Source organism: Athene cunicularia (genome assembly GCF_003259725.1).
Source record: "Athene cunicularia isolate RWA chromosome 3 unlocalized genomic scaffold, athCun1 chr3_part1, whole genome shotgun sequence".
NCBI lineage: Eukaryota > Metazoa > Chordata > Aves > Strigiformes > Strigidae > Athene > Athene cunicularia.
Genome location: NW_020799097.1, coordinates 94,264,118 through 94,290,547, shown reverse-complemented (window position 1 = coordinate 94,290,547; position 26,430 = coordinate 94,264,118). Strand labels below are relative to the sequence as shown.

The following is a 26,430-nucleotide window of genomic DNA, read 5'->3' as shown; positions in this document are numbered from 1 at the left end:
TGTATAAGAGACAGAGGTGAGGCGGCGCGGAGCTCTCGGCCCTGGGCAGAGGGAGCCGAGGCGGGGAGTTGGCTGCGGCGGGGGCAGGGGGAAGGAGCAGAGCCGCCGGTGGGGGCGGCTGGGCCCGGGTGATGTCAGCCCTGCAAATAATACTTTGAAAGAATACTGTGGGAACTGGGAGAAGTTTGAACGTGTTGTCTGCTGGAGCTTTGATCAGCTGTCTGTAACTTTAGGGAGAAGAGAGACTTGGGTTTGTGTTTTCAGCTGTGCTAGGTGGCTCGGCGTTAGCCTTGCCAGAAAAGCAGCATTTCATAGTAACCCGCGTGGGAAATCGTGAACTTTGATACTCTTTATCAGCAGAGGAGTTTGAAACAATTTTATGATGGTGAATAAAGCTGGTCAACTGTAACACGTTTTCAGTTCAAAGCACTTGTCTCCACTTGAAAAGCGAGAAAGAAAGCTTAATATTGCAAATAAACTGAAGTTAGTTCTATGAAAAAGTAGGTTGTAAGTTGATTACTTGCAAACAGCATTTTCTGTGACACTTTGAAAGAAAAGAGAGAGAGAAGACCTCCTAAGCAATTCATATCCAAACTGATCACAAAGTGGAAATAGGAAGCCCTTAAAAATTTAGCACCTCTGCATCCCAAAGCTGGGTTTTAAATTATGAAATCTTTCTTTAAAGGAATGGCTTCATTCCTTTCTTTAAATTTTCTGGGCATTTTGCTTTTAGAATTAGTTACTTGGGTCTCTTTTTTTTTTTTTTAATACATAGGTAAAGTTTGGGAACGTTTCAAAAATTAAAATACAGAAGTTCATGAAAGCTCTGGGTTTTATAGCAAATACTAAATATCTGAAGAATTCAGGCAAAATTGCAAGAGTTGGCAACGATGCAAATACTAACCTAAACTGGCTGACCTTGTCAGCCTCAGTAAACTTGCAGATCAGTCTTTGATTTGCACTAATAGATCTGTTTTTAAAACTATATATGCAGACTTGGTTAAAATAGGATTTAAAACCGTATGTATCTGGACTGCATCAGCTTGTCCTGCTGGGAATTCTGCAGTAAAAAACTCAATTCCTCAATCAGCAGACAATTATATCAAAAGCCTGTGGCTCAAGAAAGTGTAGAATACATGATTAGAAGAATATGCTGAGGATTAAGTACAGTTTAGGTACAGACGTGTGTTGCAGAAATGATGAAAACCCTTAAATAATCATAGAGCCTGTGTCAGAAAGATTTAATGCTTTATGTAATCTGCAGAACACACTGGCAGCTTCCCAAGAATAGTTGTCTTGTAAGTCAGAGTAAGATCTCGTAGAACTGATCTTGACGTTATGTGTGAACGTGCTATCAGATGCTTGTGACGTTATATTGAAATATAAAACATGGTGCTGTAACCTCAAGACGTTCCTTTTCCTGTCTCTAAAATGTGGGAAGAAAAATCAAGAAAAAATTGTCTACCAGTTTAAACACTGCTGACAGCCGCAGCTTTGGACTTTTTCTTGACACTTCCAACAAAAAAACCCGAACAAATTTCCCGTTTTTTGGCTGCAAGTTTGATATGATAGAAATACAGTAATTTATTTGAAGCCGTATTAACTGGCCATATTGTAACCAGAGATTAAACCATGGGTTGTAGCCATGGATGCTGTTACAGTGAGATTAAGTGTTTGAAGAAAAGCCATTTCACTTCTCAGTCAGCTGAGAGGGTTTCTTAAATTGTACAAATGCTATCACAAGAATATATCTGACTAACAATTATTAGCCTCTAAGCAGCAGTGAAGGGCTTTTTATTAGTGATAAGCTAATTTGCTTCCACTGAAAAAGAAGGGACAGCCTCAGTCTTTCAGTTACTAGCACAGGACTTCAGGCACTTAAGAAAAAGAGGGGGTCTAAATTTAGCTGGCAGGAGTTTAATCTGACAGAAATCTCCATGTAGTACCCATGTAGACATAGTTTACATGTATCCTGTGTTAAAAAAAATCCTGGTAAAATGACTGGGAAGCACTAAACTGTACGCTGGCATGCACCTAGGTGGAGAGCAAAGCTATGAAATAGGGAAAAATAGGCAAACTTTAATAAATGTGATAAAAGCTGCCAGGTTGGGATTAGGATTGATTCCAGGAGGGTACCTGTTGACTGTCTCCTTATCTGGGATTTAGACGGGGTTGTATATTCTAGCTTTAAAGCTAGGGTTCATTTAAACCAGGATGAAAGAGCATCAGGTTTTTCTAAGTTTGGCTGTCATTTTTGCTGATGTTTCAGTTTGTAAAAGACATGGGCAGCAGTGATCATGTTAAATGCCTTTCTATCACCCACTTGGAGGAGGCTGAATAAACTGAATGAGGAGTGAGAGTCACGCAAAGGAGGTCAGACACCTCTTTGGACACATTTTTTTGATAGGCATATTCACCACTCAACAGTAAAGCCTGTCTTTCCTAGAAGATGATCATATTGACTGAGATTCTGCCAGAGCTAGACGATGCTATGTTATAACTCAAACTATAAAATACCATGTTGACCCTTTAGAAAACAATCTTGGCCCTCTGTCTGGAAATCTAGAAGCTCAGAGTGGCAGACATTAAATGGTAAACATTCCCATGGCTGCAGAGACAAGGTACCGAAAAATCAGAAAGATAAGCTTCAAGCTACCATTGGACATATGGTAGCTAGACTCACCGCTAAAAAAAAGTTAGCACATAATGTTTTTACTCAGTACAGTAAAGTAATGATTTAAAGAAGTGGAACCCCTGTGTGAAATGGAAATGTACAATTTGAAATTTGCTATGTCTTATGTAATGACCAAGAAGGAAAAGGATGGGGACCTTCTGTTGAAGACAGTATTCAAATGTAATTTGGGGAAATAATCAAATTCAGAAGAAAGGGTAGTGTGCCTTAAAGTTCTTTTAAAGGGAAGGGGCCCAGTGGTTTGCTTTTAAAACACTGTTCTCATTGGAAAATCTTTTCTCATTGTCCTGTAGCGCTGCAGTGGCAGAATGTGGGTTTTCTAAAGTGAATTTAGTATAATCAAAACAACCTCACGTACATACATGCAGTAAACCACACTCTTTGGCTTAATAGGACCAGGAACAAAACATATTTGTGGTCACAGTCACAATCAACACTTCATTGGCAATAGCAGGCAATAGTAGTAGAAAACAAAAACAGCATTATTCTCTATGATCTAGATATCAAACCAGACGGGTATCATCCATAGTATTATTTAAATAGTTTCTGTTCTGACTCATATTTGCAGACTGGTCGTGGCATTGGCATTTTAATTCATATTAAATCAGGACAAGACTAAACGTATAAACCAATGAGAGTCAGACACACTAAAACAATTAGAATAAACAGGAGAAACTTTGGCATGGCAATTGAAAACAGCAGAAGCAAAGAACAAAATGTAAGATGGAAAAACAGTCTTTGGATAGTCAAAACAGCCATAGTTTTTCACTTCAACTCAAGAGAATGAGACCACAGTCCAAATACTGGAAAACTGTGTTTGGTAGGATGTTCAAAATTTCAAGTCTTAGTTTTCTGTGGACCCCTTTTCTTCCCTGAAGTTGCTTCCATTCCCTGTAGGGAGTGGAACTAAAAGTTCTGCTTTCAGTCCCCTGTTGTCACAACCATCGTTAATTATTATGGCAGGTAGTAAACTGATTGAAAGCATTCAGCGAGAGAAAAAAGACATGGCAGAGAAATCACTGAGCTACAAAGTAGCATGTTGCCAGGCTGGAGTGGACAGTGGTGACAAATGCACATCTGGAATTAAGATCTCAGAGTAGCCTGGTGGACACCTCAAATCATCTTCGTTAACTGAGCACAATCTCTGCTTGTGCAAAATGGCAATGTTATCTCCAAGAGTGAGATTCTACCTCTTAAGTCCTTCATGTGATTATTGTCAGCCAAAGTGCTGAAGTAAATGGTTTATTGGCTCACTGGAGATGTCTATGATCCAAAGCTCTGTCTGTAATTTATTTTTTAAAGGGCAATATTTGGGACAATAATACCAGGCTTTTTTTGGTGGGAATATGAAAAGGTATTTTCTTATGTTTCTTTTGAGTGAGCAGAGAAAGCCTCACATGTGACTTCATTTTCTTCTTTGCTTTGTTTCCAGGTCTTTCACATGTGTTCCTATTTCCACCATTTCTCATGCATGCACAATCACCAAGTTTTAATGTGTTTTTTTTCTTGCTTTAATGCTTCAATGTTTTTTTCTGGTCTTCAGCTTCTCCTAGCAGCAAAGTGTTCTAGAATCCTTCAAATCCATTTCAGTTGTGTTTTTGTTTTTATCTGTAATGCTTCCCCTGCAGCAGCCACTCCTCATTCTAGTCAATCTTCCATTGCCAGCAGCATGGGAAAGCACAACTGTGAAGGAATACAAGCTTAGTCCAGTTGAGGAAATTAATCTTTTGGATCCAGAGAAAGGCATCAAGGCATGAGAGAATGTGTCATCTGTGAATTGTTTAGTTTATGTAATAGTGAAAAATCTGGGCTTGATTTCAGAGCCTGTGCTATTCCCTTGTCATCTTCTCTGACCTAGCAAAGTTTGGATGTATAGTAAATGCAGGATCTGCAGGCTCAGTGTTTTGTTGTTCTGCTTAAGTTTTTAGAGAAACTTCCTTTTGCCTTCTCTTGCCTGGTAGGAAGAAATCTGTATCTTGGGGCCCCAAAAAGAAATACAGGATAAAAATCAAGTTGATGAAATCCTCAGTAATGGAATTGAGTAAGAAAATTGTGTTCTGTTCATATACAGCTTTTGAATATCTGTAGTGGCCCAGACACTGCTCAGCTGATGTGGGGCCTGATCCAAGCCCATTCATGTCAAAAGAAGCTTTTCACTGCTGTAAACTGTCATTAAATTGTTGTCCCCCCCGCAAAGTCTGAGTGATCAGTTTATTTTAGGGTGAGACACAGTTTAATGTTTTTAGTATGTTAGAAGTATTTGGTGTTATATTCCAGACCTGAAAAGCTTCCAACAAAGTTCCTCTAACGAAAAATGACAAAATATTGAAGAGGGAAAAAGGAGGGAAAATGTCTGGTTGGGTGTTTCTTAAATTAGCACAAAATAACTAGGGCAAGGCCACCAGTGAATTTTTTTAACCCATTACAAGAGCTGCATTTGCAACCAAGGTTATGAACCCCAAGCAAGAGACAGTGCACCATTGATCCCAGTTGGCACTTTCTGAAAGAAACTGTTGTTTGTACAACAGAGGATGCTGTGGATCCTCTCTGAGAAGGACTGGTGGTGCTAGAACACCTGCTCAACGCTTGTCTTTGACTCTTTACCATGATAAATTTTTTTCCCCTTTCTAAAAGGAAATGTGGAAGTTTTAAAAGTCTTGGGAAATATGAGTGTGAAACTGGTCACACCATGTCTTTTAACTTAAGCACAACAAAAGTGTTGCTTTCTGGATTCTATTTAATTGAAACCTTCCTGCCCTTTCATTTGGTGCCTTCATTTTGTGTCCTAAGCTACTGTGTACTATAATTAGTCTCTGTCTTTCCTTCCAGAAGCACTTGCATTTCAGCAATAACTAATATGACTCTTGCTTTTTAGACTTGTTTATCTAGTTCAGTTTTAAAAGCATGTAATCAGTAGGGCTTTTGAGCTAAAGAATAGCCCTTGTGGTACTGCAGTCAGGCCTGTACTACATGAATGCTATAGCTGAAGTAATTTCTTTGTCTTCCCAGTAACCAAGAGGTAGCACTACTTGTCCTACTATGCATTTGGAAAAATTTTGGAGTTGGAGGTAGAGAAGAGGGGCAGTTTGCTTTGTAAAAAGATAGGAAAAATGTAAAGAGAAATTTTTGGAAGGTCTTAACAAGGGCAAAAATAATAGGAAATACATAAGGTTTTACTTATGTGCAGAATGTGTGAAGACTCTATGGAGTTAAGTTGAGATAAAAGGCCCTAGGGAAACTACAGTCCTAACAGTGACAGCCCCCCCAGCTATCCAGAAGCCCCCTGTTTTTCTGCTCTCTTTCTGACAGTTCTGGCTGCCTGCTTGCTTTTTGCAGTATTCTCACATGGCTGCATGGCAAGGTCCAGGGAAAAGCTGCGTTTTAGCCTTGCTACCTTCTCCCAGCACCAGCATTTTGGAAGATATGGCACCCAGTAAGTCCTCTGTTACCTCCTCCATCTCATGAATGAGTTCCCAGCTGTCTGCTTCTGTTCCTACCAGCTGCAGTGTCTGGTCTGTTTAAGTTTATAAATTGCTTTGAGATCCTTCAAGATGAAAGGATCTACTTAAGTGAGATCATTATCGCCTTCTGCATTTCTCCACTCCCTGTTCTCAGCTCAAGCTTCTTGTCTCATCTCAACTTGGGGTCCTGCACAGAACTCAACATTCCCAACTCACAGCAACACAAAACTTACACACAAATTTCAACTTCCAATCCTTGAGTTGTTTGACACCTCTCAGAGTACTTCAGAGCTGAAGGTTAAATATATGTATTTTCCTGAACCGATGCCAAAATACTTAGCACTTGCCACACTGAGATCGTACTTCTGCATTTGCGTCTGACTTTATGTTATTTTGTGTGCTTCAAGAGACTGTATAGTTCTCTTCCTCCCACTTCTGAAGTACTTACTCATTCTAGGAAGCATTCCAGCTACAATGTTGTTCTGTGATCCTACACTATATTCTTATAGCCATACTTTGTTCATGTTCTTGTGGTTAAACTGTAAGCCTGTCAGGGCAGGGATTTCACTCCTGTATGGTGTAGTGAACGTACAGAGTAGAACCCTGACAGGACTTCAGATGGCTCTCTCTGTTCAAAGACTCATAGGCAGTAATATGGTGTTTGGACAGGAGAACCCCTTTTCTGTTCAGCTGCACGTCTAGGTGTCGTCTTCATCTTCCATGTTTTAACTGACCAGTAAGAAAATTTTTTCAATGTATAGTATCTATGTGTGTTTATTCCCAATGTCATTCACATTCCAGTGAAATTTCCCTCTTTCCTATGAAAGTGAGGTCATCTTAAACCTGTGTTTATGATACTGCAGTCATTTCCATGGCAGTAGACTATGATATCATCAGTGGAGGATTATGACTTTCCTATGTGTGTTAGCTATTAAAAATTATGGTTTGTGAGATAAAACTAGTGTTTACCAAGCTTTTAGGTTTAGTCCATATGAGGCAGGGAAACTATTGCTTAATTCTCTAGAGAGTTCACTTGGGTAATGGAGTAAATTAATCCAGAAACATTTTGATCTTAGCAGGTGATAAGTTTTTTGGGGTATATTTTCCTAATGGGAGAAGAAAATCAGCTACTCCATCTTGTGTTCTCCTGCCTGGCTAAGAACACTTGTCTGAAACACCATGGTGCTCACTGTTTAGTTATTCAGAGCTACTTAAATGCTTGACTTAAAACATCACAATTTTCTAGTCTCTTTAGACTGGCATTTTTCCCCTTTGGAGGTCAGTAAGCTATTATACACTACCCACAAAAGTAAAACATCGTAGTTATCAGTCTTTTCATCTTTTTAATGGGTGTCTGATTTGCCAGCTATTGGTACTTGAATCTCTTTGTCGAACCTTCCTAGGTATGTACATGCTTTCTTATGGGTTGGTGACAGCAGAGGCCAGTTTCAGCACTGCAATGGTGAAAGAAAATTCATTCATTTAAAATTGTGTCCAGTGTTAAAACAGTTGCTAATGCTGCAAGATGGAAACAGTGGGTTCACAACATAATTTATTTCATCCTTTCAAATACTTAAGAATTTTTAAGCCAAGGAAGTAGACTTTTCTAAACAAGAGTGAAAAGAAAGGGAAAAGACATTAGATAAAAGTTTATAAAGAACATCATTAGTCTAGGTATTGCAACACAAGACACAATTTGTAGCCATTTTTTGCTAGGTTAATTACAGAAATACACTATACTTGTGCACATTTCAGCCTGTGTGTTTTCCCACATAACAGCAATGAACTTTCATAAAATATCAGTTCAAATAATCTGGGTTAGAACATTAGAAAAAAATCTCAAAATAGTGTGCCCTGATTACATACAAGACTGGCATGTGTCCACTTTCACAGAAAGTCTAGGATGTGAAAAGGTTCTCCGTGAAATTATTATCATGTTAGTAACTACAGTAGAAAGGAATTCCTTTTTCCGTTGATGTTCATGGAAACAGAACCAAGGTGGAATGGAACAAAAGATAGGCAGAATTATTATATGTAGTTTTTGGAGACTAAGATTACTAATGCCATAACAGACCTGGCCCAGAGTTACTAAGCGTAGAGTCAGGTGATGTTACAGCAGCGTCCTGAGTGTGCAGCGTTCCTGCAGAGCCTGTCTGGAAAACCCAGGGTGACACCTCTGTTTGGAGAAAATTAAGAGTCAGGAAATAATAACATTATGATCAGGGAAGAAGTTGTTGAGATACAAGCTTTACTAATTGTCCAATATCAGCATCAGGAGTGAGGGGTTTGTGTTAATTTCTGCTACAGAAAGATGTCATTTTATCTCAGCAATACACAATAGCATATGGCCATGGCTTCACATTGTAACATCCCACTTTACAGATAGCACAACTGTTGCCTTTTGCTTTCTCTACAGTTCTTAGACATCTGTGCAGTTCCAAGTAAATAGCATGCAAAACAGTGATGCACTGGACTGGCATTGTCAGTACTTCAGGGTATTCCTTGGGCTTCTGCTGTGTCCCAATGATACAGATTGGATATTATGTTGTGTTATGAATGTACCTATAATTTATTGCTCCAGTGAATACTCTTTTGCCATATAACTCCCATGTTTTTTTTCTTGTTTTGGTTATTGTCCTTGCCATTATTGTTAATTCCTTTTGACTATTTAAAATAAAACATCTCTTTCCTTTTCAGTCTGGAGGTGTTTGCCATACAAGATTCACGACAGTCAAAAGGAGAAATTGTCTAAAGGAATTCATTTGGAAGTATTTGTCACAATAAACAGTTGTTAGGCACTATATTTTAACATCCAACACTGAGAATATTTTATTTTCTCCCCCTTTATGAGCCACAGAATGATATGATTAATAGTTCTGTCTTGTTAATGAATTACTAGCTGGCTGTACTGTTAATGGAAATAACCATTTTCCTAGATGCATTTCTAGACATAAATATCTTTGGGTGAATTTTAGTACTCCTAACAGTAAAGAGCTGCTGGCACAAATCAAAAGCTGCAATAAAAATCGTACAGAGTCAGTGGTAACAAATTTGTGTAAAAACACTCTGGGCAGGCATATATATGATGTTGCCTCTAGGAGCTGTCTGAGCTGTTCTTTCCATAGGAGTTTACCAGTAAGGTTTTGTTTGCTTCTTTTATGTGGCTCCAGTTGTTAGCCCCTATATCAAGCTGCAGTAAGTTACTTGATGCTGACATCCCTGGTTTCTTCCAAGCCTAATATCATATATTTGAGCCTGAAGAAAATACAAAATGATTTTTCACTAGTATGTTGCCTAAGTAGGTGCAGCTTTATAGAACACGTTGATCTTTGTGACAACTAATTATAAAATATAGAAGTTGGTAATGTTCCTGAATATATTAGGTGTGCACTTTCTTCTGGGTTTTATTATTTCTTCTTTCCATTTCTGACTTCAGTCCATTTTTTCTCCATTTTTCCTATACTAGATCAATAGTATATCATCCCTGAACAATCTCTGATTTCCTCTTATTTGCATCCACCTCTCTTGTTGTCTTTCTACATCATGTTCTTACAGTGTACTTCTTTTCTCTATTGCTCTTTTCCTGCTTCTCATCTTTCAAAAAATAACTTTTGCTTCCAAAGAATTACAATTCCCTTTTGCTAGTTTATTCCATCCATCACTTGCTATACTTCCTATCCTCTCTCAGATCCCTGTTTTTACAAAATGCATAAACCTTGATATCTAGTATAAAGAGCAGAAAGAAAAAAGCATGTTGGTCAGAGCTGAAAATAAAGGATGGGAAGGAATAGGTGAGACAGAGCAAGTTCAGTATTCATGTGGAAAGACAGGCATTTTCCATGTTCTCAGCTGTAATGAGAGTGAATATGCCTTCCTTCTAATTGTCTGATCCTGTTAGTATTATTAATTGGGAATATCCTCTTAGTATTGCTTTAGTATTGCTCTTTGTTTAATTTTTATTTTTTTTTCCCCCAGAAAGAACAAAGTGAAAAATGACCTGTTGGGAAAAAGCAGTTGGTGGTTTTGCTGGAGCTCATAGTAATCCATATAGAGGCAGCAAAAATGAGCAGATTTTTCTTCAGTTCTCATTCACTCTTACTCATTAAATTCTGGGCATTAGTAGAGACGTGGGAGTTGTCCATCACAAGCCAGGTTTATACAGAACTACACTTTTCTGATTTGTAGAGATCTGCTTCCCCAAGAGACCTTAAATGGTGAAAAAGTTAAAGGTACTTACCTAGAGGAGATTCCTAAATGTCACCTTGGCCAGCAAAGCCCAGGCACCCCCTCTCCAACCTGCACATTCTTATCTTTGCCATGCAAGTCTTAATTGTAAGCCAAGATTTTAGTAGATGACTTTATAATTAGATTGAACCTCAGATAAAGCTTTTTTAAATCAATGAATCGAGGGTAAGGTATTTCAAAGTAAAAACTTGTCTACTGAAGGCACTGTGAATTTAGCCCTGAAGTGGTAGGGTAGTAGGACTGGATAATGACTGTAGGTCCCTTCCAACTGAACTGTTCTATTCTATTCTATTCTATTCTATTCTATTCTATTCTATTCTATTCTATTCTATTCTATTCTATTCTATTCTATTCTATTCTATTTTATGTTTAAATATATTGCTTACATTTATTATCTATGATACATTGAGTAAGTATACATAAATAAGTATTGTTTTGATTATACTTTCTGTTTGTCACCCATATGGATTATGTAGGAAGCACTGTACTTACAAACTTGATGAAAAATATCATACTTGCCAAAATTATTGTCCTGGGTGTGACCTTTTAGAACAACATCTTATCGAAGAAAATTATTAGTATTTGGACTGTATTGTACTTAATCTTGATGACTATGTAGCAAGAACACGTCTATGATGTTGCTCTTAATATTCTAGTTTATAAAGCACAATATGCTTGTGTGCAAAATGCCAATAGTGTATGTGGGGTTCCTTTTTTATTTTTTAAATAAAAAGACTAGAAAAGACTGATGACAAGATTTGTAGGGGGTTCAGTAGGTGCTCTATTTTCTCTATGATAGTAAAGCAGAAGCATAGATTACTTTGTTGATTTACCAGTATATAAAAAAATTGTGATGACAAGAACAAGGACTCAGTGGCCTATCTACTCAACCATATTATTTCCAATTTGTTCCTTTTTGTCTGATAAATCCTTTCTTTAAGTGGTAGAGAAAAATTAATGTTCACATGTGTCTTGTTGATCTTAATCTGTCCTTGAGCATGCAAAGATCACTCTTCGGGTTGCAAATGTTGTTTTATGATTTTTTTTTTTTTTGCTTTAACCCTGGTATTTCATGATATAATGTTCTGTTCAGCATAGGAACCGTAGGCAGCCTTCTTCAGTGCTGGGTGAGCACAGCATGTTTCAGAGACAGTCTATTCTAACATTGCCATCAGATTGCCTTGAAAATAATTATGTAACTGCACTTCCAAAAATAATATAATCAAGAGACATCAATGAAGAACAACGTGGGAGGCAAATAAAGTTAGAGAGTAGTAATTTTGAAAATTTCCACAATCTTTCTTAAATACAAAACAGATGTTTGGTAAGAATGATGGAATGTTTGCTGAGACTTAAATATCTGAAGATAGATTCATATTTGGGTTTTTTTTAATCTCTTTAGAGCTTCAAGTTTGGAATTAAACATTCCACAGATTATGAATTCATGAGTGTTGTGCCCACTTTTTCCCAAAATTTAACAATTTAAATTGTGAGGAAAAGTTACAGGTTTGTTGTTTTATGAGAAAGCTTTTTACTTTTGTCAGTCAGTCCAATAAATAATTTCTTTGTGTTGAAGGTTTCATACTCCTAACATAATTTAGGAATTTTGATCTCTTGGTGATATCATCATTTCACTGTAGTGTAGTACAGTGTGCTCCTGTAAATGCTTCAGGACATTCATCTGGATGCCACCTTGTTTATTTCATCTCCTAAAAATCTAGGAGAGTAAAATTTGCTTCTGTGCAAGAGGGTCAGCAGAAATGTTCATTGAAGTTCTACTTGAAAAACTGTGGACATCTGTTCTCATTCAATGAGTTATGAATTTTGGTGGTTTTAAACGGAGCTTGTGATTGCACATAGAAGAAGATTATCAGTCTTGTGTCCTAGTAGTCTCAGCCATTCATTTAATTTTCTCCTCTGCTAGAGATTTTCACCATTTTTTTCATTTCAGCTGTTTACCCATTCAGTAATGAGATCTACAAAACAGTTTGTATTTTAAAAATGTGTATAGATATTTGTGTTCAATAAAAGATATATTTTCTCTCATAGAAAAACTGATTGAAAAGATTCTTGCTGCTCTGCACCAATTCATTTACTTGTGTCGTGGTGACAAGCTGTATGTCATGTAAAATCAAACAGGTTTAAAAAAAAATCTCTGAATGGATGCTGGGGTAAAGCTTTTGCATCTCACTCAGCTACTTTGCTTCAGCATTGTCCTACAAAAGGATGACTCTTTAAGCATTGATGATTTTGCCTGGTACCAGTTTGGGTAATGTTTCTACAATATTCATTACTGTGAGCTAGAGAGAGAACCCAGACCATCAAATATCCAAGCAATAACCAATTACATGAATTGTCTGAAAAGTTAAATTTTTTTAAAGAAAAACTTATCATGTTCAGGGAGATAGGGGGAAGAAAAAATAGAGATTTTCTGTGGCTTCTAATTGTCTCTTAACAATTTTTTCAGTCGTTAAAAATCTGAAGTGAGACTATGAACCTAGAACCAGGTGACCCCATTCTTAAACCAAGCTGTAGTTAACTAAATTCCTGAGGTAGTCTGTATAAATCTTGGAAGTTTTTTACCTTCCCATAAGATGTTTTAGTGGATTATTAAAAGGGATGAAAGCATAAACCAGTCAAAACCATGAGATTTTTGAAAAGAATTGTGGTCTTTTTGTCTCTTTGTTATGGATACTTTTCCATAGCACATGTTCAAATCTTTAAAAATAAAGCTAGACAGAACAGACCAAGCCTAAACCAAAATTTTAAGCCAGATCTAAAAGAGGTCTGAGACTTTTTCACCACAATGTTGTACTAATATTCCTAGTTAGAGGCAAGAAATGTTCTCTCCTTTATATTTGTTGAGTTCTGAGAATCATGAAAGCCCAGTAAATTTTATGTACTAGACAGTGGCTAGTTACACCTACTGTAATCTCACAGGGATTTTCCCCATTCTAGGGAATTCCCAGGAGGAGACAAAGAGACAGTTTTGTTCAGTGATTCAAAGAGAACAGAATCAAAGCTAAGTTGTAGACCTTTACTTTGTATTCATTTTTATTAAGACACTTCTAAATGCAGTTTTTCTGCTATTATTTTGATACCCCTGATTATCTTCACCTTTCTTCAGGAAAAAAAAAAAAAGTCTGAATGTTGCTTCTGATAAATGACAGTCATTTTAGATAATGTGCTATCTAATCTAACGTATAAATTCTCTTCCCCTCTGAGTTGCCTGATGAGAGTATTTTCTTTTTTTAGAGGAAAATGCTTATGTACTTTTCTATTTTCTTCTCATGCACGTCATTTCTCAGAAACATGCTGATACTTTATGCTTTTCTTCAATATGTCTAATGAACTAAGTATACTGTACTTAGTTCAGTACTGTAATTAAACCTTAGTTACATAGCATTCATTGTTTTCAACATACAAAGTAGTATCAAGTCAAAGTTTCAACTCTGGCTTAGGGCAGTCTGGCTGTACTGCTGCCAGCAAAGGCACTCCTGCTCCTCCCCTCACTCACCTTCTCCACGGTCCTGCAAGTTTTGGCCCACCCTGGCTGCTGTACAGTAAGTTGGACCAATTTGCTGATCTAAATTAAAGTGACCCTTGGAACAAAAATGTTTTGAATTAGGAAGCTCCATGAGCAATAAAAGCAATGCAAGAGAAGAAACACTGGGAAAATGCTGCTGACGGGAGGGCATGGTTGTACATCAGCTTAAGCTAACAGTAATAATACATATTTATAGTACTTTCGTGTGTTGAAAACAATGAACAGACACTGGTGGGGTGTCAACAATCAGAAGCAAACCGTGATTAATTTCAGGATTAATTTATGCAAATACTGCTAATATACATCTCTCCCTTTCCCCTCCTTCCTTCTTTAGACTATCTCTGAATACAATCTAGCCACTGCTTAGATGGGAACTTTTCAAGAAAACCCAGAATACCAGGGTAAGGGGCATTAATGACTCAGTAAGTTGCACTTTCACCTCTGATTCAGTGCTTCAAGACAGTAGTAAAGGGTTCTGTTCTGTTTCTAATGCCAACCTTCCAAAGGGTTGTCTGTCTAAAAATACAAATGCTGATCAGCTCAAGCCTTTAAAGTAACTTGTGGCACACACTTACTGGAAGAGACAGTTGAAGTTACTGCAATGGTGAGATTCTTACATGTGTACTTTTATTCATCCCAAACCTCTGAAATGTAAGTGGATGTAAGATTCTTCATTTCCCATGAACAAATGTGGGCAGCATTTTTATGCGCTTTACATTTAAATATTACTTTGTAAAAACTCAGTTTAAATTCTGAGTGATTATTTTCCTTTATTTGTAATGTCCAAAGTATTTCAGGATGTTTCAGCATGAACTTTCCTCTATAAATATGACTCAGTAATATGGTGCACAATTTAAAAAACATACTATATAGTAATTTTATTTCACATCTAATAAGTGTTGGGGGTTTTCAAGTTTAGTTTCTGGTTGTCCATAAGATGTGAGAGCTCAGTATCCTTTGTACCATTTATCCACTCAAAGCTGAGCAGAATTTGTCACATAAGGAAAGAGTAGTGTGTTGGATAGCAACTTAGGTTTTTCAGGTCAGTGTTTTCAAATTACATCGAAGTTGTAAATGGCTTTACAAAACATTTTGTGTAACAATTCTGAACGCCAATGTGACGGTTTTTCTAATTAACTTATTTAGCCTAGTTTTGAAGTAGCATTAGCTTTTTCATCACTTTTAGGCTATTTTGAGTATTCTTTGTGGTACCAGCAATAAGCCAAGAATTTATAGGCTTCCTTAATCATACAGATTACTCATCATTGCCTGCTCATAACAGAAGCCTGAAATGCTCATTAAAATTGTCTGATGTGAATCAAAAGTTAGTGTAGTTGCAGAATTAAATGACAAGAGAATAGTAGTATATTAGCAAAAAATAATTTCTTAATACCTGTTTCAGTGAAAGTGAAACCTGGTTTATAGATCAGTACTCTGAATTTTTTAATATGGATAATAAAAATAGGCTTCTGGAATGGAGAATTAGTCCAAAAGGATTGGTGATCATGCCTGAAATGTAGTAAGGTGGGTTTTTTGTTTACAGTGAGCTACAGAAACTTGCTGGATGTTCTTGCCTAGTCTGTGAGTCTATTTTTAAAATTGACTAATTATAAATCTGTTCCAGCTTGATCCTTTGCCCCTTGCCTTGTACCTTTCCATCAAAACAATAAAAAAGGTCATCTCCCTGTCTTCAGCAAGCTCTTTGATTCCCACAGGCAGTTGTTGTGCCATGCTGCTTGAAACATTGAGGCCCAGATTCTCATCTTGCCAGGCCTGTTTTTTCACCAGTGCAATTATGACGCTTCCATTGGAGTTGAATGTTGATGCCAACATAACTGAGAGAAGAATCGAGTCATGGTCTGGTCACTGTTAAAACAAGAATATGAATGGTTGAATGTACTTCTTGAAAGTGCATATGAACTCAAGAGAAGCACTGTTTGCAGATGTCTGCTGGGATGTCGCAATTGTTAATCTTTGTCTGAAAATGTATTAGCTTTTTGTGGAAACAAATTCTATTTAGAATAAGATATAATCTCTGAAAACCACCCTAAGGATGGAAAATGATTTGAGACTTGATACCATTTTCATACTGCAGAATTTAAATAAGAGAGTGTGAGCTAGTGGATTGAGCTGATCTCTATTTTTGGTTTTGCCACTGGCTTCTTGGCTGACCTGAGGCACAAAAAGGCAAAATGACTTGCCTAAGTTTCACACCCACAAAACAGGAATGTTGTTCTGCTTTTTAAAGCATAGTGAGATCTGTGGATGAAGGGAATTATACAAGAGCTGCTATTGCTATTTCTTACCAAGGCTTAGTGAAGCAACTATTGTTTACTGAATGGCATGTAATTTTAGAAGTACCCTGGCACTGGCTGAATAGGAGTTCCTCAGCTGAGTTTTGTGGCCTTCATTGTCTGGTCCACAACCATCACTACTTTGACTTCCAATGGTGAAAATAGTGATAAATTATAGATGTTACCATTAATAAACATTATTTATCTACACTCATTACACCTTGTTCCCTGAAACCGTACAGTTACTCATTGTTGTAAACAACCTGCCAGATGCTGCTGTGGGCAAACAGTTTTAATTTAGCAACCATTTACATATATATATATATACACATACATATATATATATATATATGGTGCCTATAATTCACTTGTAAAAAGCTTTTGTATTTTTATTTGAAATAGTTTAAATTCCCAACAGAATGTTCCAGGCCCTGCCTCTCTGGAAACGAAATGAATGCCATTAGCTGCATATGTGAGCCTTCTGGGGTTTCTCTGTGGTCACCCACACAAAATAAACCTGCTGGCTGGGTACTGTACCCTCACACTGAAATCTGGGGTGCTCTATTAGTGAGCATCCCTGCTTAGAGTCTGCATCCCTACCTAGATCTCTCTGGAAACTGTAACTATGGATGAAACACAGACCCATAATAACTCCTTCTAAGCAAAAGTCTTAATTTCCGGGAGTTCATTACTTGTTTGGCTTCGCTAGTTTGATTTTAGGTTTTCCTGATTTCCTAATGATCCTAAACCTTTGGACTGATGGAGGCTTGAATTGAAAATTAGTAGGAAAAAAAATGTTTGCTTTTTCCTGAGAATTTTCAATAAATCAGGCTGTGCTTCTTCATTAATTCCATAAGATTTTGCAAACACCGACATGCCCCAGAAGTTGCAGCATAAACTCAGAAAGTAATACACACGTATTCTTCATATCCTTTTCAAAAATCATTCTGTAGTCATTTGCTAGTGCAGAAGCATATCACCTTTTTCCTGAATTGAAGGGCTGGCAATTTTGAAGTTGTTGTAAGATTTATTGGTAAAATAATATTATAAATTTACTAACAGAGCTGATGCTAATCTCTTCCTCATTAGTGTAGACTTTCATTCTTTCAGACTCCCCTTCCCCACTCACCATTTCTTTACTGCAGACTTCTGGAAACCTGTCTAAGCTAACTGTCATTGACTGAACAGGTTGCTAGTACATCGTAGGAGGCCTTCCCTCCACACACATTGTGAACTTGTTTGTAGCTGAAGAGAGAAGGAATTACATTTTTAAACCTTGTGCCTGGAATGTATGGCTTGAGGAGGCAGGGATTTTGGTAATCTCAGTGTTGCAAACCCAGCTTTGAGTTATGTATTTTAACGGAAGTAGCAAAAGTCAACTAGCCTTTTGCATTAAGAGAAATTCTTCTACATAGTCTTGGTGGTGACTTTTCTTCCTTTCAACTTTTGCTGGAGATAGCAAAGCATCTCGCAGGGTTAACAAAATTACAGTTTTGTTTTGTTTTTTTCCAAAATGGAAATGAAACCAGTACACTCCTGATGGGTCTCTGCTTGTATTAGTGCATCTGGTTCTGGGCACTCATCACCAGAAGGATGTAAGTGTAATTGGTCTTCGTTCAAGAAACAACAAAATGCTGAGAAGTTGTAAAGCTTGATTTGTAAGAGAAAAACTTTAAGAAGTTAATATGTACAGTGCGCCTGAGTGACAGCAGAGGGGAGGAAAGTTTTGATAACAATCTACAATTTTGAGGAGTGTAAACACCAACAAAATGAAAAATTACTTAGGGTGGTTCAAGAAGGTATAATTAGATGTAATGAAATTAAATGAACAATAAATAAACTTGAGCTGAATGTTACAGTAAAACAACATGAGTAGTGAGACCTATAGATTTATTATTTATCTGTATTGAGTTAGTACTGGGAAATCCCAGTCAGGGATCAAGTGCTTCTTTTCCTGTAGAATCATGAAACACGAACAAAAGAAATGCAGTCCCTCTCTTGAGTAATAAATGAGAAGCTTGACTGGGTGGCATATAAGGAATAAATTTAAACTGGTGGGATGTGGAGCAGGGACCCTAAAAGGTATTTCGAGTCTTTTTCAGTCTTGCTGGCTGGCTGTTGGACCATTCAGGATTATAAGAATGTAACTCTTATTTTGAAGATATTTGTTATTTTCAGTCACCAATGTTTGTAAATATTGCTTTAAATTGGAATAGCCTTACTACACGATTGCCAAGAGCTGGAGAAACTATCCTTGGACATAAGTTTTTCATTGGTTTTGGTGGGAAAGGAGCCAACCAGTGTGTCCAGTCTGCTCGACTTGGGGCCAAGACCTCGCTGATCTGCAAGGTAAGCAATGACTTGCTCTTGGATTACAGTTGAACTAAAAGTTCATGCAAATTCCAGTAAACCTTTAGGTGACTTACAGAAAAGTTGGGGGTGGGTTTTTTTTAATCCTTCTCTAATTCCCTTTTCTGTTAGGTATTTGAGCTATAAATTTAAGCATGGAGGAGGCTGTTTTAAAAGCACTGCCAGAACCAAAGACTAGTTGGCTAGAGATCTGGCAGAAATTGCATATAAAGAAGGATTGCAAAGCTGAGATTGATATACCATGGAAAAGAGAACTGGAGAGAATTTGAGATGTTCAAAATTTTAAGTAATCTTGGTTAGCCCCTCCTCTTTATGTTCCCACTGTTAAAACAATCAGGGCTTCACTGATGATATTCAGGTGGTAAGGCACTATAGTCAATCTGAAGTTTACTTTGTAGGTGATTAAAAGTCAGACACCAACAAGCCAGTAACCAATTTGAGAAGGAATATAAAACTTCGTGCTTCAAGGGTTAAATCATTATCTCATTACTTGAGATTAGGATGAGATGTTCATGTCCAAATTCTAGCACCTTTGTGTGCTATGGGAATTTTGCCCACTTTTCTGAAACATCTGATATACAGCAGTTCCAAAAACTGGCTCACAGACCATTGGGCTGATTCAGTTTGGCATATACTACATTCTTAAAATGCTTTTCTTTGATGTTTGCATTAAACATTGTAAGTTTTGAGTGACCATTACTAAGGTTAAGATCCAGTTTTCTCTCTCTGTAGCCTTATTATCTATCCTGTGCTAACTCTAGATGAAACTTCAACTTGACTGGACATACTTTGTTTTTGCCATAGCTGGGGCGGATGCTAGATTTGTTGTATTGTTGTCTGTCAGGGATTTTTTGAGAAGTACTGGAAACATCTCAAGGAAGCCTTTTTCACTGGTTTTCCAATCCAATATTTAGGCTAAAGAATAGTAGCTATAACTCTAAATTACACCTGCAAGCATTTATGTGGGTCATTATCACTAGTGGTTTTAGAGTGTAGGGTTTTTTTTATATTGGCAGTGTTTGTGCTTCTGTAATATTGTGTATATTTGATCATCTTTGCATTCAAGAACGATCAGATTCAAGTACAAGATGAACTGGCAATGAATTCCCTGCTAACATTTCCTGCTAAATGTTAAAGGGTTTTTTTCCACTGAAGTGTGAATTTTGTTTTATTTTTTAATGGTCTAGCCTTTGCTCAGTGCATGCATGTTTCTGGAAACATTTGCATTCCTAATAAAATTTAGCAGTTACTATAATTTCTAATTACTTTCCAAAATCGTATTTATGATATTTCAGTAAAACCTAGTCTTATTTCTTTCTTTCTTTCTGATGTGTATTTATTGGAGAAAAGAAACAGCAGAGAATGACTCTAATATCTATAAATTATAGTATTTTGTATTTTTTCAATTTTAAAAGTTATTGTTTGCTTTTAAATTAAAAATGCGCTTTATAGCCTCACAAAATATTCTCATAACTGTACAGTCCTGTATCTGCAGAGGTCAATGGGCTGTAGTTAGTTTCTTGCTGAATAAACTGAGAAAAGTCAGGCAATACTGAATCATCACAATTCTATTATTTTTACTTTAACAAGTCATCTTAAGTATTCAGTGGTTCTTAAAGCCAAATTGCCCCTCACACACACATACACACTCAGTGCTCAGTAACATGCTTTTATTTTGGCCATAATTCCCAACATTTTTTATCCAGTACAGGTGCAATAATTGCTTCTTCAACCTGAAGTTCAAGGAATGGAATCAGTATTAATACTAGAGGGCCATTCTGCTGGAGTGTGGCATCCTCTTATAAGGACTGTAATTTAAACAGAGTACATGAACAAGAGTAGAGGTAGACATGTCAGATCAAGTGACAAGGCATTCTTCATACCTCAGAGCTTTAGAACACAGAAGAAGGCCATTGACTATTTGGTAAGGGTTTGAGAGAGGGATTTTTAAAATTACTTACAGCTATGACTAGAGATACCACAGAATACTGTGGATTTTAATGTAAAATCCAAGTACTGAGTTTGAGTAGTGGAAACACAAACTGTGTTCTGCTTTCTGCCTGGATGTCTCTGCAAGTGGCCACTGTTACTCTGGGTATGTATCCCAGTATCAGTCTTAAACTCCCCTCCTCAATTTTCCCAGTATTGATGTAATAGTTGCCAGTATTGATGGAATAATTGCCACTTCAAAAAGACAAGAAAGACAATGGTTCAGAGAAATGTAAATGACTACTGTCAGGGAACGAAAGGATCTAAGCAAATAAATTATTTGTTCATGTTCAAACAAGAATTCAGTTGCAGTACTGAAAAATGAACCATGGTCTTGAGAAATTCCAAACTCCCCAAACTTTTCTTTTTTTTTTTTTTTTGGTAGACCAAAAAAATCTGTTAAACATTCTAGATGAAGATGGTGGAGGGATTTTGGTGTGAAAGACATTGTATGTGCTGAAAAAAGTCCTGTTTTGCTTCTGACTAACAATTTGGAATGATCCTCACTTAAGTCCCAGCTGCATTTGATTCCTACTTAGGAAGTGCTGTATTACCATGCTCTATGTAGTCTTCTCTCTTTAGACGATCTGTAAACCGAATTTAAGTGCTGTAAGCCTGAATCCTCACTTCATTGTAAGAATACAGCTATATCTCAAATACAGTCCAGAATATGATGGATGTCTTTAGCTGTTTTTTTTTTTCTTTTGTTTTACTGTCTTGTCTTTAGTAGCCGTTTAGTTCCCTAATGAAGAAAAAGAGTAAACACTCTCTAAAAAAGGAGCATATAGAATAGATTAAACAAACAATTGTGAAGAGGTACATGTTTTTGTTGTAATTTGTTTTCAGATACATATGAGTTTGATTCTCTAAGCTGCTAGAATTTTAGCTGCTATGAGGCCAGCCAGCTCTTTTAGCTCCACATGGAAAACATGATAGTAAGCAGGGAAAACCCAGATTGAAAAATACCAATGTAATTCTAATATGCAAACTAGGTGACCATAATGCTTGTACAAACGGCTATTGTTGTTAAGAACTCAAGGAAGAAGAAATGCTATTTCAGCACATGCAATGTTCTGTGGTCAGCAGACTAAGACATTTATTTTTCTGTTTACCCAATAATCTGTCTAGCAAGGTCTGTGCAAAAGCAGAAGATATTTAAAACAATGTTATATAATTTGACATGGTCAGTAAATATGCCTTTAATCTAAAATGAGTCTGATGCCCAGTACTCTGTCTTCCTTGTGGGTAAAGCCTGAATGGAAAGATAAGCCTTTCAAACACACTAGGATTAACTGGGTTGGATGCTGATGAACTAACATGGAAAAAAGTTTCTAGAGGAAAAGGACCTCCATGGACACCCCTCCAAGTGCTTCCCTCCAGCACTGAGATGTCTCGCTGTGAGCAAAAATACCACAGCTGATCTCAGCTGTTATATCAGTTGAACAATAAAGGATGCCTGTCAGTCAGTTATGTAGGACCCACAGCTGCAGGAAGGAAGTTTCAGTTAAGCTTTTGGAAAATGGTTATGAAATATTTTGTTGTTGAAATAACTGAGCAAATCCTGAGATTTGATGTAGAAGTTTTGTAGCAGGGAGGGAGGAAGAAGGTGATACAATCAAGCAGAATGCATTCCAGTAGTACAACTGTTAGGCTGCAGAGGTGAGCACGACTCAGGTTTAAATTGCATATGGCTGCAGTCATCCAGCCTAAAGCAGTCAGTCGGAAGATGCAGCTTCTGACAACCCGCCCTGTCTGGCAAAGTGGGAGTAGTCAGAGATACAGAAATATTCTAATATACAAACAATGAATAACACAGTGACCAAAGTAAATGTTGTTGGTTTTCTTGGGGTTTTTTCCCATGTACTGAAGGAATGTTCTGTCTGGTTAGACTGTTTTGAGCTAAATTGCTGTCGTCCTTTGGTAAAAGACTGGCACCATCCCTAATAATAATGCTTTAGTAAAATCCCTTATAGAACTTATAGTAGGAATCCCTAAAATCCCTTATAGTAGGAAATGAAAGTATGTTTCCAAACATGGTTTTGCAATAGAGTATGTGGGGAGAAGGATCATCTGTCCATGACACTTTAAAATTTACAATTCTGAATTGCGGGGTTTGATTGTTGTGATCACTAGCTAGTACTTGGGCCTTCTCTGAGCTTGCTAAAGATACTGAGCAGACAATAGAGGCGGCTGTTTTGTGCTTCCAATAACTCAAATACAGTTAGGTATTTAGACCTGTTTTATGAGAAGATGGCTCATTAGTGTAATTCCTTCATTGTTTAGACCATGACTAGTATCTTAATTTGGCTTCTAATCTGAAAGATGGTGTTTTCTCTCTTCCTGTAGCATTGGTCAGTCTTTGATACTGCTCAGATACACAACTTACTCTTGGAAGTGGGAGCACTCACTATGAATCCTGAAGACATAGGCTGAAAGTGGTGAATTAAAAGCTATGTTGGCTTTATAAATATATTTTAAATTCTATTTTGACATTAAGCAGGTTATGCCATTTTTTTTCTCCATATACCTCGTCTCCTTTGTTCAGCTTGTGTAGTGCAACAAAAAGCTGAACAACAAAAAGAAATGTTTATTAGTCTGAACAAACAGCAAGCACAATACTGTTCAGCTGAAAGGATTAGTGGAGCTGAAATTACAAGCTCTTTAACTTGCTGTTAGAAAAACAATAGAACATAGCTTGACTCCCTAACTCAACTGGATCTGCTGTTGCTGGATAAAGCAAGCAAAAAATGTTGAATTTGTAAACAGTACATTTAGTACCAAGAATCAGAAATCAGCAATGCCACCATGTGTATCGTCACTTTCTAGCGGATAACAACGTTTTGATATTTTTCCACCAAGGATACTTGAAGTAAAAAATTCAAAATAGGAACTGCAATTAAGAACAACACCAGAGTTGCTATAAATGCTTTCAATTCAAAGCTGAATAATTCAGTACACTTTCAGATTTTACAACCTCCAGAAAGTTTCACTGCCAAGGGAATGCAGTGGTTGTAAGAAAATGAAACTTGAATATAGTGACATGGGTGCAGGGGGGAGTTTTGTAATAGGGGAGAAAACTGCAGAACGCTAATCTTATTGTTTATTAATACTATTAATACATCTTTACTATTAATTATTAGTTTATTAATAAGGCAAAGTGCTGCAAACCAGAAAGTGTATTCAAATTACATCAGAGCATTCTGTTGTCTAAAAATGATCTATCTATCCTCTCACCTTTCTGTAGAGAAAACTTATACTTTTATCTTTTTTATAGGTTGGTAATGATTCCTTTGGCAATGATTATGTTGAAAATTTGAAGAAGAATGGTATTTCTACAGGTAAAAATTTACTTTAAAGAAACTTTTTGTATTATTTTTAAGCTTTAAAAATTGGTAGTGGAGGGTTTATTTTATTCCCTTAATGGATATGCTTTACCATTCAGAACTATGAATAATTGTTTAGACACAGCTGGGGAATGAATGGATATGGGTGAGAATATGAGGACTTCTGAAAACGGCTGTATCACTAAAGATAAAATGTAATGTTATTACCGCCAAATCTCAAATGATTACACCAGTGCAAGTGATCTGAAGATAAGTTGCTGTTATGTAGTTGTTTAGGCTGGTATTAACGATGGTCATGCCTGGTGAGAAATAGAAAAATCCAGTCTGATTATTCATTCTCAATTTAATGTTAGGAGTGGAGGTATAGAGTGGAAATGCATTTGTCAACTCAGTACGTTTCACCTCTATTTTGTGAAATGACACATGCAGTCATTTTAGAGGCTGCAGCCAATGTTAACACACATACACACAATAATCAATGTTAAAAGGCTTTTGGGAAAAGGAAAATTAAGCATTCGCAGTATTCTAGTATCTTTGAACCTTTGTAACCCTAATTCTCTCTCTGGCGTAAATGTATTACTGTGTGCTGCTTAACTACATGATCATATTTTTGTCTACATGACTCTTGTCTCCTTTAGCATGGACAAGGATGGACAGATGCAGTCACTAAGTGGCAATTCCATATTCCATTTATCTCTTCTGTTTAATGTGTAGCCACAAGCTTCATTTACTGCATTATTCAAATCCTGCTTTAAAGACAAAACTATCGGTATTTTGTGGGCGCTTTTATTATGCTTATCAGTATAGCATCTAAATATTTCACTAATGTATGTACAGGTTTATTCATTGCATATCTTCCAACTTACGCAAGAAACCAGGCAAGGATACCATAAAAAGTGTCTGTTAGTCTACAGTTCTAAATCTCTCCAAAGCATGCCTACCTTGTGAATAAAGTCTTTGATTATGTAAATAATGCCATCATAATGCATAGCATGAAAATGTATGTTCCACAAGTAACCTCAAATCTCATGTTTTCCGATTTGGATCATTGAGCTTGCAATCTTAACTTTTTTTTTTTTTTTAATCATCTTGATATCAGCAAAAGAAAAGTGTAGGAAAAAATTTCATCAATTTCATCATATTGCACTTCACTGATACCCAGATAGATCAGTTGAAAGGTTGGAATGTTTAGGTCTAAGGTACCGATTTCTGCTGATTGAGTTAAAAATATCTCAGTATGGTGCTAGATTGCCATCCCCTACACTGATCAGCCCTGGAGGAAGATAGGATGTACTGCTGGTGAGGCTGGCCAGGATCCCACCTTGCATTCCAAGATGATTCCAGAGGTGATTCAGTGTGCACAGACCTTTTTGCTTAGGACTGTCTTATTTCAGTCCCTGGCTTTTCATCTCAGTTTAATCACTGTCAAGCCTATCCCTGTTGTTATACATAAGGATGCTGGGTACTGGATGAATATCCTTACCGTAATGCAGTTCTGCCAACTTGCATATCCTGGATCCTTGTCATATGCCTGCATTGTTTACATTGCTCTTCTGTTTCCTAACATACCACCTTACCCTTTTTCTTTCCAATTTCAATCTGTTTTGTAATTTTCCCTTTTCCCAGTCTTCCTGTGCTCCACAACTTACCAGCTACCAGTGCTGCTCAGACCATTTAAACCTTTACTGATGTGTTACTCTCTATCTCTCTCTCACATTTGAACCGAGCAGCTTGCTGCTGGTACTACTTATTTTCTGCAGGAAGAGCACTGAGAGCACAGAAGACACAAGTTCTCTGCTTTCAATTCTAGTGTGCCAACCTAACTTGTGGTGAAAAGAAGCTATAATTGCAAGGAAAGTTCTGCTCTGACCCTTGTAACTCTGAGTTAGATAAGAGTACCTCCAGGGCGAGTACCTGCAATACTTAATGAGCATGATGTTGTGTATTTTTTTCAGCTTTGTTCAAATTTGAGCAGATTTTTAAATTGGCACAAGAGAAAAGCCAACTTTCACCCAGCATCAAGTCCATGTTCTAAAATATTAGAACACCAGAGCCTCTCAAACAAATGGTCACCAGAGTTTCTTAAACAAAACAGTAGATTTTTCTCAAACACATTTCTTGGGAAAAATAACTCTCAACTTTTTTGACAGTTTTCTACTACAGTTTTACCTTAAAAAAAACCCCACCTGTCATAGAAAGTTTCGGACCACTGGTTAACATTTGACAAATTTGCTGACAGCTGAAAACAGATTCTTATAGTTTAATGTATGGAACAATCTTTATAATAGACAGTGCTGCCAGCCTCACTGCTCGTTAATTTATCTGAATAATAATCCAAAGAGGAAACATACAGCCTCACCACTGCCTTCGTAGCACATGTTAATATTACTGCTGAAATGCAAATCTACATGGAATTAAATGCGGTGTTGTTTTAATATTTTTGTTTTCTCCAGCCTTGACTCTATTGTTTTATTGGATAAAAGAAATA

At 37.0% G+C, this 26,430-nt stretch overlaps 1 protein-coding gene across 6 annotated transcripts in view; it reads left to right on the top strand.

The window, feature by feature from the left end:
* The first annotated feature begins 148 nt into the window (after window positions 1-148).
* The window catches only part of RBKS (ribokinase), a 69,246-nt gene continuing 42,964 nt past the window's right edge, over window positions 149-26,430 (top strand). The window contains exons 1-6 of one of the 6 annotated variants that reach the window (XM_026846272.1): window positions 149-385; window positions 5,568-5,571; window positions 14,280-14,346; window positions 15,661-15,802; window positions 18,456-18,588; window positions 23,873-23,936. In XM_026846272.1, coding sequence (XP_026702073.1) covers window positions 14,313-14,346; window positions 15,661-15,802; window positions 18,456-18,588; window positions 23,873-23,936 — 373 coding nt within the window. In that variant the 5' untranslated portion in view covers window positions 149-385; window positions 5,568-5,571; window positions 14,280-14,312. Of the gene's footprint in view, window positions 386-5,567; window positions 5,572-14,261; window positions 14,368-15,494; window positions 15,527-15,660; window positions 15,803-17,511; window positions 17,556-18,455; window positions 18,589-20,320; window positions 20,534-23,872; window positions 23,937-26,430 lie in introns of those variants that run through there. The other 5 variants (XM_026846278.1, XM_026846275.1, XM_026846277.1 and 2 more) reach the window with 5 other exon arrangements.